The sequence below is a fragment of the Prinia subflava genome, chromosome 18, assembly GCF_021018805.1.
Source record: "Prinia subflava isolate CZ2003 ecotype Zambia chromosome 18, Cam_Psub_1.2, whole genome shotgun sequence".
Classification (NCBI taxonomy): domain Eukaryota; kingdom Metazoa; phylum Chordata; class Aves; order Passeriformes; family Cisticolidae; genus Prinia; species Prinia subflava.
Window position 1 is genome coordinate 2055157 of NC_086264.1, and position 16614 is coordinate 2071770.

At 55.6% G+C, this 16614-nt stretch overlaps 1 protein-coding gene across 2 annotated transcripts; it reads left to right on the forward strand.

Moving 5' to 3' along the window:
• Positions 1-773: 773 nt before the first annotated feature.
• RBPMS (RNA binding protein, mRNA processing factor) lies at positions 774-14230 on the forward strand. Of its 2 annotated transcripts, XR_010082659.1 has the most exons (9): positions 774-928; positions 6702-6779; positions 6966-7004; positions 7129-7191; positions 7920-8070; positions 8705-8835; positions 10503-10572; positions 11866-11971; positions 12571-14230. XR_010082659.1 is itself a non-coding variant. In XM_063415439.1 (8 exons), the coding sequence occupies exons 1-7, from the start codon at positions 866-868 to the stop codon at positions 10563-10565; spliced, it is 588 nt and encodes a 195-aa protein (XP_063271509.1). In that variant the 5' UTR covers positions 774-865; the 3' UTR covers positions 10566-10572; positions 11866-11972. The 2 variants fall into 2 exon arrangements, 1 of the variants encoding a protein (XP_063271509.1); XM_063415439.1 differs by lacking the exon at positions 12571-14230 and having other exon boundaries at positions 11866-11972.
• Positions 14231-16614: the final 2384 nt, after the last annotated feature.

Here is a 16614-nt window from a genome sequence, read left to right on the forward strand (position 1 = left end):
TGCAGTCCTGCGGGAACACAGCCTCCTCCGTGGGGCTGTGCACGGCTGGAGCGACCCAACACCGAGCTCTAGAGTGAAGCGTGCACGATGCCAGGCCCAGCACAGGCTCAGGAGAAGCCTAGCCTAAGCATGAAGCCTAAATGCAGTCCCTGGGCCAGGCAGGGAGGGGCTGAGCCCCCAGGTGGGGCTGGTTGGGATGATGAGCCCCCACTGGTCCTGCCACTAGCCCCAAGCCCTGCATTGGGTGTAACCAGCACTGTCCCCTCCTCTGCCCCACAGCCCTGATGCATTCATGTCTCTGGGACCGTGTGCCATGTCCCCAGCCTGGTGTCCAGTATCCTTAACATTGTGTCTTGTGTCCCCAGACTACGTCCCATATCCCAAGGATTGGGATATCCCTCTGCCTAGCCCTGTCCTATACCCCCAGCCCGTATCCTACGTCCCTGAGATTGTGTCCATCTCTCCATTCTTGTGCCCTGTGTCCCCAGCCTTGTACGCGGTATCCCCAGCCCCGTGTCCTAGACTGTGTTCTGTCTCCAGTATTGTCCTGTATTCCCAACTCTGTGTCCCGCGGCCCCAGCCTCGTGTCCTGTGTTGCCGTCACTGTGTCCCACGTCCCTAGCCCTATGTCCGGCGTTCCCAACCTCGCACCACGGGTCCCATCGCCCACCTCCGGTATCCCGGACCCTGCGCCCCTCCATCCCCCGCGCGGTCCGTCCCCGCCGCTCCGCCGCGCCCCCGCCCCGTCCCTCCCCGGCCCCCCCGCCCCGCCCCGGCCCCCCCGCCGCCGCCGGGACCAGCCCCCAGCGCCGCCCGCCCGGACGCGGCTGCCGCCGGCGGGACGAGGAGCCTGGCCGGTCGCACCATGAGCACCGTCCCCGCCGACAGGGAGGGCGGCCCCGCCGACACCAGCCTGCCCGAGGAGGAGGTACCGGGGACACACACACGGGGGATTTGGGGCGGAGGGGCTCCGGCTTCCCCCTCCCCGCCAGCGTTCCCCGGGAGCTGAGCTCCGCGGGTGCCCACGCACCCTCGCGGGATGGGGGGGCTGCCGTCGTTTTCCGTGGCTCCCGGTACCGGAGGCTGCTGCGGGGGGGACAGGGACGAGCGGCGGGAGCGCATCCCCGCTCCCCGGGACGCTCCCGTTCACCGCCCGCATCCCCCTGGGGCTTCCCGCAAACGCCTCTCCACCTCGCCGGATGGGAACCTGCGGTTGCGGGGAGCCCCACTCGAGACACGGATCTCCCCGGGGGGCATGGGGAATAAACCAGGCTCCCCCCGGTCCCGCTGCCGGTGCCTGGTGCTGCCGGTGCCCGTGGGTACCGCGTATCCGGGGGCCGCGCATCTCTTTCCCATGGGTCTCACCCCCAAAATGTCCGAAACGCTGCCATCCCCACGGGAGACCAACCCCACACCCCGCCACGGTGAGAGCTGCTTTTCTTCATTCCAGCCGGAAAGTTCCTGGTTTTGCCCGTGACCTTGAGATGGGAATTTGGACTTTGTGAGGGTGAGAGCGGGAAGATCTCCTTTTCCTCCTCACCCTCCACCTGGCTGGAGCAGCAGGTCCCTGCTGGGGTCCCTGGTTGGTGGCCAACGCTGGGATCAATCACCGCAGTTCCATTGCCCGATACCGCCTGCCTTCATTTGCTTATTCCAGGGGTGGCTGTAGCTTCAAACTTCTCAAAGTTTCCTAAATAACGGAGAGTTCTTCCACCGGTGGCCTTGCGGGGTGTGTGGGAGATGATGCTGCGGCTGTGGCTCCGTTGGGCATGGCAGTGGGTGACATCCATGGAGGCCTGTTGCCTTTTCCAAAAGCGTGGCCTGTGCTGTGCTGGCAAAGGGCAGCCCCCGCTCTGCTCCCGGTAGGATGTGGAGGGCCTGGGGCTGGCTGTCGCACTGCTGATCCTTGGGGACCCCCTGACCCGGTGATGCTGGCCATGGGGAGCACCCGGAGGGGACGGCTGGGGGGTGCCAGGGACACCCACAGAGGCGCGGACACATGAGGAGGGCGATGCCCGCTCCTGCCTGCAGGCAAGCCGCGCTCCTCCGCTGCCAGGCAGGTATTTTCCCTGCAGGACTTTTTCCAGCCCAGGCTGGAGGGGCCGGTGCTGTCTGTTTGCACAAGCGCAGGGAAGGGGGTTGCCCAGCTCCTGTGCCTCACCTCCCCGCTCCCAGGGCTTGCTTTCCAGCCTCCTGTTCCCTCAGAAGAGAGGGAGAAGCAGACCGCACCCCGGGGAGGTCAGTCAGGGTGCTGCCAGGTGGGAAAAGCCCCCACTTCATCCCCACTCCTCCTGCCTGCTCCTGGCAGCCCGGGTGGCCTCCCCGTCCCTCTCGTCTGTCCCCCCGGGAAGGACCCCCCCGTGCAGGGGAGCTTTGGGCCAGGGGCTTCCCCACAGAGGAGCCAGAACAATTAGGGAAGGCGGTCACGTCACTTTGTCCGGGCGAGAACGGCATGTAAAAGGCTCGGTGGAGGCCTTATTTGGTAGCGGAGTGGCTGCGGAGAGCCCGGCTCGTGGCCCTCGTCCCCATCCCATGCCAGATCCCTCATCCCGGGGGAAGTGTGCCATGGGGAGGGGACCCCAGGGGTGGTTTCCAGGGGAAATGTGCCCAGCGAGTGGATAAAATTTGCCCCCGTGGCCTCTGTGTTGCATCCACCCGTGCTCCTGCTTCCTTTCCTCCTTGAGGCGTGGGGTCCGGAGGGTCTGGGAGCAAGCTCCAGGCGGGACAGGGACGTGTGTGACCCTCGCCTGATCCCGCCGCTCCTCCGCTCTGTTGCAATCCCCCATCTGCTCCCTTGGCTGCTCATTGCCTTTTCCTCTGCCGCTTCCCCGTTCCAGCCCCGGCAGCTCTGGACTCGCTTTTCCCCAAGGGCTGTTCCTCTCCTCCTGTCCTTCACCGGACGTGAGAACCGTGATTTTCCAGAGAAGCGGCTGCGGGTGGCGAGGCCAGAGGTTTATCCCGGTCCTCCCGCATCCCCCGGGCAGAGGAGCCGGCATCCCTCGGCCTCAGCCTTGTTTATGTCGGGGAGTTTTGCGGGCTGAAGGCATGCGTACACACAGCTCGGGAATCTAAACCCAGCCGAGGAAGACGCTCCATTAGCCAAGAGACTATTTATGCCAGGACTAATCCCGGCGGGGCGGGAATGCACCCCGCCGCGGGGGAGGCAGCACCCCGCTTTGCCGGGAAGGGGAGGGGAAGCCCTGCTCGCCTGTTCCACGGCTCAGTGGCAGCCCCGTGCCATCGCCCTCCCGCTCCCGCCGGGATCCGGTGCCTCCCCGGCGGCGGGCAGTCAAGCGGATAATCGGCTGGTGGAGAATTAAAGCGAGCCCCGCTGGAAGGGCCGCATGGACGGACGAGGGACGGGAGCTGGGCTGAAGGAGGCGATTAAATGCCTCGTGGATGAATCACCCGGCCGCCTCCCCACGGCCTCTTAACGTTTACGGGGGTGGTTTGGGCAGGGCAGGGGGCCGGGACCGGGACCATGCCGGCAGGGCACCGCCATCTGATGGGGGTCCAAGCCAAGGAAATGCTTCCCTGGTGCCTCCTCACCTTCAGGAGACAAACCTGGCTTGTGGCTTCATGTGAGGAAGAGGAGGAGGAGGGCTGCTGGTGCTCCATCACAGACTACTCCATGCTGGGGTCATCTTTGATCCATGGTCTGGAGACCCCAGTCACCTCCTGGCCCTGACCTTTGCTTCTGCTTGCATGTCCTCAGCCCTGATCATCCCAGCAAATCTCCACAGACCCTTTCCAGTATCCCTTAAACTGGCCCCAGATGAAATGCAGGATTTCAGGGACAACAGAGTGGGATGGTGGGATGCAAAGGTGAGAGGGACAGGCCAGAAGTGGGATGGAAATGATTTCCAAGGAAAGGAGAGTAGCAGAGATGAAGAGCAGACTTCTTGCACAGAAAACGAAAGCCAGGAGTGAGGCAACACGGGTAGGATCCAGCAGCTGTGGGAGCTGTGGGGTGCAGCAACAGGAGCAGAGGAGGACTGTGGAAAGGGACTTGGACCAGTTCCGTAGCTGCCATCCCCATGGAAGGAAGTCAGTGTGGTCACCTTTGAGCTCCTCCTGGAGCAAACATTGGAACTTCTGACTTTAAAAAAATCTTTGGTTTCACCCTAAATTTTAGGAAGAAGGAGAGACAGAGAAATGCTCCACCAAAAAGAAACTGAAAGATGTTCGTACAGCAGAACTGAAATGAAACAGCTCAGGCTGTCCAAAAAAGCCGTGGGGTTTAGGCTGGGGGAATCCCATGCTCCAGTGCCCTTTAATCCTTGCTGAGAGCTGTCGGTCTGGCCCCATCCCATGACATCCTTGGGAGCCGTGCCTGATCCACCTCCCAGGAGGAGTAATTCTTCCCGATGGAAGAACATATACGTGCTTGCTGCCTGGCAATTTCTCTGATAAGGTTTTTTTTTTCCTGCTTCAGGGAAGGATTTTGTGTTAGGAGTGTTTCTGATAGAGGATGGGGACTGAATCCCTGGGATCTCTCAGCACAAAAAAACCCTGGAGCAGCTCCCTGTGGGCCAAAGCTCCCCTTCCATTTAAGGGCAGGAGTAATATTTCTGTCTAGAATCTTTCCCTTGGCAAAAGGATATCTGTCCAGCCTGCTGGGATTATCCTTAAGGATGCTCCCTTGCTCTGCCAGTCCCACCTGCTTGTTACCCAGCGAAAGGATGCTGTTTATGTAGGACCTACTCAAATATCCCTGGGTCTGGGTACATTTGCGGAGTGCAGATGAGGAGCTCATATCCATCCCCTGCCCTGGGCCCCAAAAACCCTTTTGGGGCTGGAATCCAGCTGGGAGATCCTTTGGAGCCCTTCTCCCTCTTGCTGCTGTATAATTTTACAGATTCAAACTTGGCCGACCTGCATTTGAACTTGCAAAGAAAACAAAGTCATTAGAGAAAAGAAGCCCTTCCTCTGTGGGGCTGAATTTTGGAGGGTTCCTTGGGATCTTTCATCTCTGTCTGTCTCCCATGTGGCGTTGGGGATAAATGGTCTGGCAGGCTTGGGCACGTACAGTTTAGATTTCAGGGGTGTGGCAAACTGGCAGCGGACTCCCCCCAGTCCCTCCCACCGGAGCTCTGGCCAATGTCCCTAGTGTTTCCTGAAGCTCCCCAGGGAGAAGAGACGCAGGAAGCCAGGGATGGCTCCAAGGGAGGAGGGAGACAGGGGACACCGTGCAGGGATGCTCGGCCTGCTCGGGATGTAAATCCACAGGGTGGGTTTAGTAAGTTTGGTGTGGAGAGCTGATTCCCTGGACAGCAGCCGTGCTTGGGCTGCTGTCTGAAAGCAACTATTTTTTTTTCTCTAGGAAAGGAGAAGTTTGCTTTCTTTAGGTTGAATTTCATGGACACAAGTGGTGATCCTCCAGGTGAATCCCTCTCTAGCCCCTGCCAGGAGAAATTCGGGCAGTGTCTCCACTGGGGGACGGGGCAGCACTGCACAATGTGGGATGCTCCCTCACTCCCTGCTCTCAGGAGACAGGCAGAAAGCTGGCAGGGGTCCCCTACGGCACTCTGGGGATGGTCCCAGCAGAGGGGACAGGCTACCAGGCTGTGCCTGCCCGCAGCCGTGGCTCAGGAAGGGGTGGGGACATCCCTTCTCCGCTGATCTCATCCAGCCTGGATGCTGGTACCTGCAGGGATAATGCTGGTACCCAGGATGGGTATCACCAGGGCTGTTGACACAAGGGCTGTGTGCAAACAGCTGAGTACCTTTTGTTATTTAATAGATATAGGTCAGCCAGAGGTTTTGTTCCACAAAGCAGGAATGTTTGCTGCTCCCAGACTGGGAGATGGCAGAGATAGCTTATCTGCAAGAGAAAGAAGAAATGTCAGCAAAAGAATAGGCCTGGACTGGCTGTTTCTGGCTGTTTCCCATGTTTCTTTCTCAGGGAATGGGGCAGGCAGGGTGCCTGGCCAAAAAAATAAAACACATGGAGGTTTTCCCCTTCTCCAGCCCAAACTGTTAGGATGAGATTTTGGGGATGAGGAGAGGAACAGCAGGTTCGGTTCCCCACACTGCTCTTCCGGTTACAAGCTGGTTGTAAAGCACAATCATCCCAGCACAGGCTTTGCCCATCCCTGAGGAGCCCCATATCCCCCCTCAGGGTGGTGGGAGCAGGATTTCTGCCAAACATCCCAGCTTTCAGGATGCTGCACCATGACAAAAATTAGATCCACCCAAAAAGGGTTAAAACCCCTTAAAAGGTGACTTTTACAAACCAAGGACAAGCTGCTTAAATCCAGCCCCCTCTAAAACAGGGCCTTTCCTCCAGGAGGAAGAGTTGGTGTTTGCTTCTCCCAGTCCTTAATGAGCTGTTGCAATTAAACTGAGACAATAGGCATTGTCTGTGGAGACCGGGATCTGCTGGGGAGAAATCCTGTTTGCCAGACTCGGGTAGGAAGGTGCTGGGATTTTGTGAGCTTTTTATCCCGGAGAGGACTGGTGGGATGAGGACAGATCTCTGTTACCTTTCCATGGTGCCTTTGCAGGTTCCTCTGTGGCCACATGAAGGGTGGAGACACCTCTCCCAAAAATTCAGCATCATTCAAGCGTGGTTTAAGGCTTTGGTCTGCCTAGGAGGTTCCCCTCGGGCTAGCATTGTCCCTCTGGCTGTGGGAAGCATGGTGTATCCCCAAATTAGGGATGAGAGAGGAAGCCCAGGAACCTCCTTTCTTCTTTTCCAGGTGAGGACACTCTTTGTCAGTGGGTTGCCTCTGGACATCAAGCCCCGGGAACTTTACCTGCTCTTCAGACCCTTTAAGGTACCAAACTGGAGAGGGAAAGGAGGGGTGAAAGCCTGGGGCTGGCCTCTGCCCCAGTCCCATGACCCCAAACCATTTGCTGGGATCTGGGAACCCACTGGAGTGTAATTCAGTCAGTTTATTCAGTTATTATTATTAAATCGTGGGGATCTCCACCAAACACCCTTTTTAATCCTTTCCTTGCAGGGGTATGAAGGGTCTCTCATCAAACTCACCTCCAAGCAGGTAGGAGCTGCTCCAAATGGTGCAACCATCCCACCATTCCCTGGTACCACTATTGCCTGGGGTGAGGGGCTCTGCTCTCTGCTGTCCATGAACCTGACTGATGACTCCTGTCCTTCCTCCACAGCCTGTGGGCTTCGTCAGCTTCGACAGCCGCTCTGAGGCGGAGGCAGCGAAGAACGCGCTGAACGTGAGTGTGCCTGGCCCACTCCATTTCTCCATTTCCCCCTTGTTTCCCTGACCCGAGATACTCTCTGAATTCCACCATCCCAAGGATGTGCACCTCCCATGCCAGCCAGCCCCATGGCATCCTCATCCCTCCAGACAATCCTGTCACTGTTTCTCAGCTGCATCCTCCCTCCTGGGGGGCTGCATCCCTCTCACCTTTCTCAGGGCCATCCAGGAGGGCTTGAACCCTCAGGACTCAAGCTTTAGATACAAGTTGAGAAACAGCATTTCCAGCCTCTCCTGTTTATTCAGCAGGAAAAATCTCAGCTAAGCCTGCAAAAGAAAAAAGCAAATTTCACTTTCTTTTAGCAACTTGTGGAGTTACCTGAAAATAGTCACAGGCAGAACTGTGTGGAGCTGGTTCTCCAATTCCTCCCCAGTTCTCCCTGCATTTTGGTTTAGGGTTGTTTTTTCCCTTGTCTTCATTTTCGATATAAAACTTTTTTTTTTTGGCTCCACTAATCCCTCTGGATAAGAGCTCGGCCTTGCGGGATGCCGACTGCCAAATATGGTGCCGATGCTAAAGATGCCGGAGGAATGCGAGCTGCCTCGGGGCCCGGCAAATTAGCTCATTTCAGGGCTGGAAGTTGAAAAAACCCATAAATAATGGGGAGTTATTTTTGCTGCGAGGCCGGCACGCGGCGGTGCTCGCCCACCCGCCGCGCCTCCTTCCCTGCTTCCTTCCCGCAGGGCATCCGCTTCGACCCTGAGATCCCCCAGACGCTGCGGCTGGAGTTTGCCAAGGCCAACACCAAGATGGCCAAGAACAAGCTGGTGGGCACCCCAAACCCCAGCACCCCTCTCCCCACCGCCGTACCTCAGTTCATCGCCCGGGAGCCCTGTGAGTACCCCCTGCCAGCAGGTTGGGGTTGGTTGGCATCAGGGGCTGGAAGGAGCAGGGATACTGTGAGGTGGTGGAGAAGGGGAATACCGGGTCTGATTGGAAGCACTGGTACCTGCTTGCTGTGTGGTGGCATGTGCTGAGGGTTCCCAAAGGCAGCTGCTGGTGCTGGAGAGGACCTGGGACAGGTGACAGCCAGCCTGGCATGGTGCCTGGGAGCACGATGAGGTCTCAGGAGAGACCTCGGCGATGTCCTGCCGTGAGTTCTCCATGTCTGCTTCTCTTCTCCTGCTTCTGCGCCTGTTCTTGTGCAGATGCCGGCTCCTCACCTTGCTGTTGCACATAGGCATGAGCTGCACACTCTCCTCAGCTGAATCCCTGGGATTACTAAACCTCTTGGAGACAACGAGCCCAGCCCTGGCTCCCTGAGTGATGCCCCCAGCCCCGTAGCATTGCTCACCCCGTGTTATCCCAGCGGGTGAATTCTGTGTTGGCTTTGTGAGTCTGCTCTCAGCGGTGGCATCTCCCACTTTCCTGGGGCCAGTTCTGCTCTTGCCTCAAGGGGAGAAGGAAGGATGCAGCGAAGGTCGCAGCCCTGTGGTCACCATTAACTGTCCCTCTTCTTCTCTTGCAGATGAGCTCACAGTGCCTGCACTTTACCCCAGTAGCCCTGAAGTGTGGGGGCCGTACCCTCTGTACCCAGCGGAATTAGCACCTGCTCTACCTCCTCCTGCTTTCACCTATCCCGCTTCGCTGCACGCCCAGGTAATTCCGACCCATCCGCCTCCACTGCTCACCCTCTCTTCGGTGCTTGCCGCACCACTAACTCTGCCCGGCTGACAGGCACTCACTCCCTGCTCCCTGGGATTTAGGGAAGGCTCCCAAATGGAGCTGAATGCTGGCAGGGGTCCTGTGTTTCCCCAGACACCTCTCTCTGTCTTCCTACTTTCGCTAGTACCCCTGGTGGGGCAGGTGGTGAGGAGGAGGGAGGGCTGGCGATGCTCTCAGGATCTGGACCATCCCCATTGCTCCTGGCATCGCACCACCCATCCGGCTGCTAGTGTGAGATGAGGGCTCCAGAACCCCTGGCTGCCCCTGGAGCATCGCTGGGATGTGGAGTGCTGTTCATGGGGTGTGAAGCCAAGCAGCTCTCGCTGGGGGAGAGGGAAGCGGAGCGCAAATGGAGGATCCATCTTTTATTGACGAGATGCTGCCTCGTCACAAGCGCTTTCTGCCGGCTGCCACTGCCAGTGGCCCCTGATGGCAGCATGTGGCTGTTAAAAATTAACCATCTGCCTGGGAGAGGAGCGGGGGAAAGAGGAGAAGTGGAAATGGCGGAGGAAGAGAATTTCTTTGCAGTGCCAGCCTTGCAGCAGCGTGGGGATGCTGGGAAAGGACCCCTGCCACAAGGGGGGAAAGGGCAGCTACCTCCTCAGCATCTGTGCTGGACACCACCCTGGCTTTTGCTCCTTCCTGCCGGCTCAAGCTCAGTGATGACCAGGAGGTAACAAGCACATGGAGATAAATTTGCCAGATAAACTGCATCCAAAAGGCTTTTGGCCTTGGCCTGCAGGATTGAGCCAGGTTATCCAGAGCCACCATCCCCAGGAGCTGGAGCAGCCAGGAGGTGGTTTGAGCAGGAGGGTGAGGAAAAGTGCAAACCATGTGCAGCCTTTGGATGAAACTCCAGCTTTTTGGGCCCTGCTGCTCATAGGAAGAGCGTTGGTAAATATTATTGCAGCTACATACTTGCCTTGTCAAATAACTGCTAACAAGCAGCACCTGCCCTGCTCAGGGAAGCGCACAGTCAAGGAAACAGACGTGTACAGAAGCTCTAAGGGTCCTTTGGGAAAACCCTGGCTGAGACCTGATGTTAGACAGAAGCAGTATTTTCTGCTGTGAAATATCAGCATGGAGGGTGCTGGTGGCACCTTCTCATTCTCTTGTGCAGCTGCCAGTGTTGTGGGTTTGGTGGGGGGTGCTGGAGACTTGGTGCCACCATCCAAACTGGAGCTGCTTCGCTGGATCCTGCAGACAGCAGTGGGACCAGGAACTGCAGGATGGATGATGGGGCTGGCTTGGAGTTATGTGGCAGAGCACTGAGTGCCTGTCTGCCAGATTTGGCATCAGATGTTTTCCACCCTGTTTCAGGTGGGCTTTGCAGGAGCGAAGAAGGATGAGCTCACTCTTGCTCAGTGGGACCATGGTGCTGCTGTCCCAGCTCCATCCTGCTGGAAGCAGCGATGCCGGGGTTGTGCTCAGCCTCAGTGTTACTGTTGGGATTGGAGCTGAGATGGCTGTACTGATGGTGTTCCAACCTCCCTCTGCCCTGTGCCTGGGAAAAGCCAGGAAAAGGGAGCCCGGATGCAGCCTGATCTTGCTGGGGTGGGCAGCCACCCGCCTCTCACCTTGTGTCCCCCTTGTCTTCGCAGATGCGCTGGCTCCCTCCCTCCGAGGCTGGTTCTCAGGGCTGGAAGTCCCGTCAGTTCTGCTGAATGCCAGGTGAGTGCCACTGTCCTGCTCCCATCCTCCTGTGCTGGCTGGGGACCACTTCCACCTTTACCCTGAGCTTCTCCCACTGCCACTCCTGGGGTCTCCAGCAGCTCAGGGTGAGTGCCCACTTCTCAGCAGACACTTGAAGTCCAGTTGCCCTCCTTGTCCCCAGAAGGGGATGTCTGTGCCATGGTTCACCCAACACTTTCCCACATGTCCTGGGGCAGGATGAAAAGGCACCAAGCCAGAGTGGGGTGTTGTGATGGAAAAGGCAGCCCTGACACAATCACCTCATTAAACCTTAAGGAAAACTATCCAGGCAGCCTGGGGTGGTGGGGCTACCAAAACAAGCACAGCCCTACCGAGCACCCGGCTGCCCAGCAGGAGGGAGGGACGGATCCCGTTCCATCCGGGACCTCTTCGGATGGAAAAAGCCTTGCAAGATATGCTCTGCAAATAACTTTGGCCTTTGTGGATAAATAAACAAAGGGGACTCAAATGGAAGAGGAAAAAGAGCCTTGGTGGACACTGAGCAGTGCCTGCCCTGCAATCCCAGCCTGCCTAGACCATCCTAGGCAGGGAAGCCTCCTGCTTCCACACCCACCTGTGGAGAAATGCCAGTGGATCCAAAGCTCTGGCATCAGCTGCCCACACTCATATGTGACTGCTCTGCCCATCTGCCTGGCATCTTGCAGCCCTGTGCTGCGGCTGCGAGGTCACTCAGCCGGGAGGGCAGGAGGCCCAGCCTTGGCTGCAGCCAGCCCCAGACTTGGATCCATGAAGAATTTACTGGCTATTTTAGGCCCAGCAGATAAAAATAGGGAGTAGTGAGGTTTTGGGAACCAATGGTTCTTCCAAAATATGCAACATGTCAATGTTTCCAGATAAAATGTTAGCAGGGATGTATTTGGGAAGGGGAGACGAGCGAATCCCTTGAAACACCAGCCCGAGAGCCACAGCAGGTGGTGAGGATGGAGGGTCAGGGACCTCCTGTTTCCCTTCCAGGCTCCTCCAGCTGGGAGGAGCACAGCCCACTGAGGGTTTAGCTGAGGGCCTGGCTGTTCAGCCTGCATCTGTCTGTATATGCTGCCTGGAGCCCATCACAGTGGGGTAAATCCCAGAACCAGTTAGGTAGGGAAAGATGTCTGAGATCACCAAGCCCCATCTTTTGACGAACTAAGCTGCAAGCTGTCCCCTGAGGAAGTGACAACTCTGGTCACTGTGAAATTACCCCTCCTCACAGCAAACTGACCTCAGATCCCAGTACCAGTGTCCCTCACTCTCTGCTGTGCCCTCCCACAGGTCTCAGGTGTGTGATGGTGGCCTACAGTCAGTCTTGTGGGTATTAGTGGAGTCTTCCAAGGTGGCTACTGGGTTGATGTGCTCTCCACAGGACCTCAGTGTGCTGGTAAGGATGCAACCCTGTGTGCTTGGCTGCTCTGGGGAGGGGCAGAGGAGTGAGGAAGCCAACACAATATCCCTGAGGGAACAGGCCCCAAGACTGGCACAACCCTGGGGCTGGTCCAACCACTGCCCTGCGGAACCATGGCTCTGCCATTCCCACCTTTATCACTGTTATCTGGGGTGAGAGTTTCCACAGCCAAGGAATGCCTCTCGGCTTTGAATTACTCCGCTAATCTCATCTCCGTCCTTGCTTCCTGCCTTGGATCAACAGAGACCGAATTCCTCTTAAGTGCAAAATGCAACTCAAACTTAACTCCCAGCTTCCCAGTTCAAACCCCTACAGCCAACGGGAGAAACAAAGTGGGATCAGTGGGGTTCTTTATGCCTGGGGTGCTACAGTCTCTCTCTTCAGGCATTTCCCACCTTGCCCTTTCCCTGCTAAACAACTGTCCTTAGAGCATGGTCCTGACACAAATCTCCAAAACAAGCCTCCCTCTCCCCTACCTTGCTTCCTTCCTTCCATGAAGGAAGAGAGATTAACCACAGCCCTTTTTCCTCCATCACAGCTGCTCTTTTTTTTTTAACACCTCTTTGTTGTTTCAGGCTTGAAAAAAAACCTCACACAAGTTTGGATTCCTCCAAGACTTTCCCACAGCCTCTATCACACATCTGCTCTCCTATAAGAAAAAAGAAAAACATACCTAGTAATAATATTTTCCTCTTTTACACTGTTATTTGTAAGGAAGAGTGTTACTCCTGAAAGCATGGTTTGACAGGCATTGTTGTAGTGTTTGAAAAGGCTTTTCAAATGGAACCATAGGAAAACAGACTACAAAAAAAAAAAAAAAGAAAAAACAAAAGAAAAAACAAAAAAAGAAAAAACAAATGAAAAAAACAAAACAAAACAAGAGCAAGTATTTTTGTACCAAAGCTCCTCAAGAGGACAATCTTGCACCCGGTTGGACCACAGGTTTTGTGCTTGACTTCCGAGGTGTGTGAAGAAGAGTCTTATTATCCCCTGGCCCTGTCAGCTGCATGTCGAAGGCATGATGTTCACGAGTGTGAGGATGTCGACACACACGATGCGGGTTTGTAGGAATTGTGCTCCCTCTGGCACAGGAATTGTGCTCTGGCCGTGCTGGCGTCTGCAGACACTACAGTATTACTGTTTCTTCCCAGTTGCACCAAATGACGAGCAGGCAGGACAATCAGGAACTTTCTTCCCGTGTTTTTTTTTTTACCTTGGGGCTGTGTTCATAGCTGCTCTACAAAGCTTCCATGGGGTACAACAGCTCGGATCAGGGATGGGCGGACAGCCCACACATGTAGCAAGGTGACAATTTGCCGCCTCCTCCTCCTCCTCCTCCTGCCATGACTGCTCCAAGCTGTTACGGGCAGTGTAAACTGCTGTATGAAAAAAACATACCAACAAATCCTTGGTTTGTCAGCTTCCTCGAGTTGGACATGAGTCCTGAGGGGCTCCCCATTATGCCGAAGTGCTGGCCTGGCCTGGCCTGTGGTTTTAATGCTGATGTTATGCTGGTCCAGCTGCTCCCTGTGTGGCATTCCCATGTTTCCATGTGCAGAGAAAAGAAGGGAGGCTGCCAACATCCTTTACAGAGACAGAGTACCAGCAGAGACTGCTTGACATACTAGTCCTTCTTGCTCCAGGAGGAATTTGGAAGAAGAAGAGAGCAAACTGATCCAAATCCTCTATCAGGTTTCGGTTTCATGTGAAAGGAGATGCAGAACTTCTCCTTCCATTGCCTTTCCCCCATCTCCATTCCAGCTGCAGGGAACACTGAGCTCAGCTGCTGCTCAGGCCTCACCGTGGCCAGTTTTTCCTAGCTGTTTGTGGCCTCCTTAAACATCATCACCTTTTCCTTTCTCCTTTCTGTTGTCCTGTGGGTAGGCCAGAATAAGATGGCTGAGATTCTGGCCATCAGGGTGGGACAGGGGGATGAAAAACCAGTATTTTTTCACAATCAGAAACTATCCCATCGGGGTCTTCTGTAAAAAATGGGCCTGATAAAAGTAATGTAAGAAGAAATCAAACCCAAGACAAACCTCAGAGTGGCTCTAAAAGGAGCGATACCAGCGTTCCCAAGCGACGGACTAACTCTTTTAGCAAACTATTTCCTGTACTTTGTCTCGTGGAGAGGAGAGAAGCTTCCACATTGTCTACTCTGCTTTTGGAAATATGTTTAAAGGTACTTTTCTATTGTAATTTTTTAAAAATAAAACCGGTGATTATTATAAGTTACGCGCAGAGCGTCGCTGTGTGCTGTGTATTTGGCTGGGAACAGGGAGAAGGATCCCAACACACCCCTCAGGGCCTTGGCGAACATCAGCCTCTTTCCTCCCTCGAGAATAGCTGAAAGAACTGTGAGGCTCCTGGTTGATTTTTCAGTGCAGATGGCATTGTCCTGTTTGGCTCTCTTGGATCTCTAGGAAAGCTCCAAAAACCAGTCTGGAAGGATCAGCAGGCTTTAAAGAAATGACTCCAAGTTTACAAAGATGTTATCGGTTCGTTTTAAAACCTACTAATCTTGGCAGGGAGCACAGGAGCTAGGATGCAATTTTCCATGAGCTCAGCCTCGGCTGAGGCAAACGTAACCTAGAGACGAAGGGCCAGATTAGCTCTGTATTTTTTTTAACACGCTGGGAATTTTGAAAAACTCGGGTCTGTAAGCCCAACCTAGAAATTCCTCCTCCTTTCTTTGCTCTGCTCCCACCCTATCAGATGTGACCAGCACCCCCAGGAGCTTCAGCCAACAGGCCAGGCTTCAAAAACAAAGTGCCAGGAGCAAGCTTCAGCTTAGCAAAGGCAGCCTGGAAAACGGGGTGTAAAGAACAGGATTGGAAAAGCTACAAGCTCCAGGGTGGAAGGAAGAGGCATGGCAGTTATTTGAAACCCCTGGCTGGCAGGGATGAGTTAAGCCCTTAATGCTGGATGTTAATCCCACTGCGGCCAATGACACCGCGAGTCACAGCTTTCACAGCTTTCCTTCCTTGCACAGTTGCATCCAGTGGAGAGGTTTTGTTGGCATGCACAGGGGAGGAAGGGAAGGGAGCCACAACGTGCAGCTCAGCCCAAGAGCTGCTTGCTCTGAGCAGCAGCAACTGGCCAAAACCTCTGTCCCAGGCACCACTTTAAGGGACACACAGATGTTTTTGGGAGCAGATTCAGCAGCAAACATCCTCCAGCTAAGAGAGCTGTGAAATGTGCACACATCCTGGATTTTGCCTGGGCATTGCATCTTCTCCCAGATCTTCCCTGTGAAAGGAAGTGGGGCCTTGCCCAAAATATTTAACCTCTTGAACCATTTTTTTTTCCAATTTCCCCCATAAGCCAGCCTGTTTTTGTCTCTGTGCTGATGAGCATTGCCCTCATCAGCACGGGGCGGGAGCGGCATGCAGCTGGCCTGGCGTCCCCTTTGCCCGCGGTGACCTTTCCCCCTGTGGCCGGGGGAACATTCCTTCCCTGTGACCATTGGGGCACTTACAGGAAGGCCCAAGCTGCTGGCTGACACTGGAGAATTGCAAAACGGGATCAGGGACTCCCAGGCCCGTGCTGCCATCCGATACAAGGGATAAGTCCTGGGGGATATGAACAGGCAGAGATTTTGCGCTCTCATTGTTTTCGTTTCCCAAGTCCCTTTCTCCCATCCCCCTAGCACACGAGCAAGCTCAGGGAGGAAGGAATGCAGGCGGCTCCTTCCTGTGCATCCCTGCACAGAGGTTGGCTGACCGGCAGCAGGCTGGAAGCAGCTGCAAAGGCAGGGAACAGCCTGGCAGGGTCTGTGAGAAAAAATACAGCACTGATTCTCCACTTCAGATGGACACAGGTGAACGGCAGAGCAATGGGAACAAGGTGGGAGAAGGAGGGCCATATCTCTCCGAGGATTTGGGGCAGATGGTCTGGCAGCAGCAGAAGGGACAGGGAATCCTGCTGCAGGAATGGAGATGCACCAGCCAGGCCAGGGAGAGCAAAGGGCAGACGGAGCAGGCGCCAATGCTGGCAGCACCCGCAGCCCAGATGGGGCAGGGAGGAGGAGCAAGCCCAGTGCCCTCATGGGATGGGGGGAGAAGGAATAACAAGGCTGGGAGAGACGTGAGAGCACCAGGGCTTGGCCAAGCAGCTTTAAAGGCTGAGACACAGGCTGTGAGGGAAGCCAGTGGCTAAGAGCAAAGAGATGGGTGGCTTTGTGAGGATAGCTGGGGCCCGGCACAGCGCTCAGCATGGATTTGTCCCCCTTATTCCTAAAGGGGAAACTGAGAGGTGTCACCCTGCAAGGGTCACTGCACTGCCTGACAGCTGCCAGGCAATGCTGCTCTGTTCTCCCTGCCAGCACGAAAAGGAGGACATTCCAATCCAGGGGGATGAGCTGGATGCTGCAGATGTGAGAGCCAGGCTCAAGCCAACACCTGAACACTGCGACCTGCCGCACTCAGGGTACAAACCAAGATGACAGTGGGGCTTAAAAAAGTGAAGCTGAGATATACCATTAGCAGGTCCCTGAAATGCTGCCTCTGAAACACTGGGAAGTCAACCATTAGCAGAGTCTGGACTTCATCTCAGCAGTCTCCATAATTAATAACCAGCTCAGGAGGGAATAAAGAACACAACCAAACTGATGGAGGCAG

Bases quoted from the DNA above. Each gene is read 5' to 3' on its own strand.
- RBPMS (XM_063415439.1), top strand. From the start codon at position 866: ATGAGCACCGTCCCCGCCGACAGGGAGGGCGGCCCCGCCGACACCAGC. The intron at 929-6,701 runs GTACCGGGGACA...CTTCTTTTCCAG, and splicing joins CCAGCCTGCCCGAGGAGGAG to GTGAGGACACTCTTTGTCAG. The intron at 6,780-6,965 runs GTACCAAACTGG...CTTTCCTTGCAG, and splicing joins TGCTCTTCAGACCCTTTAAG to GGGTATGAAGGGTCTCTCAT.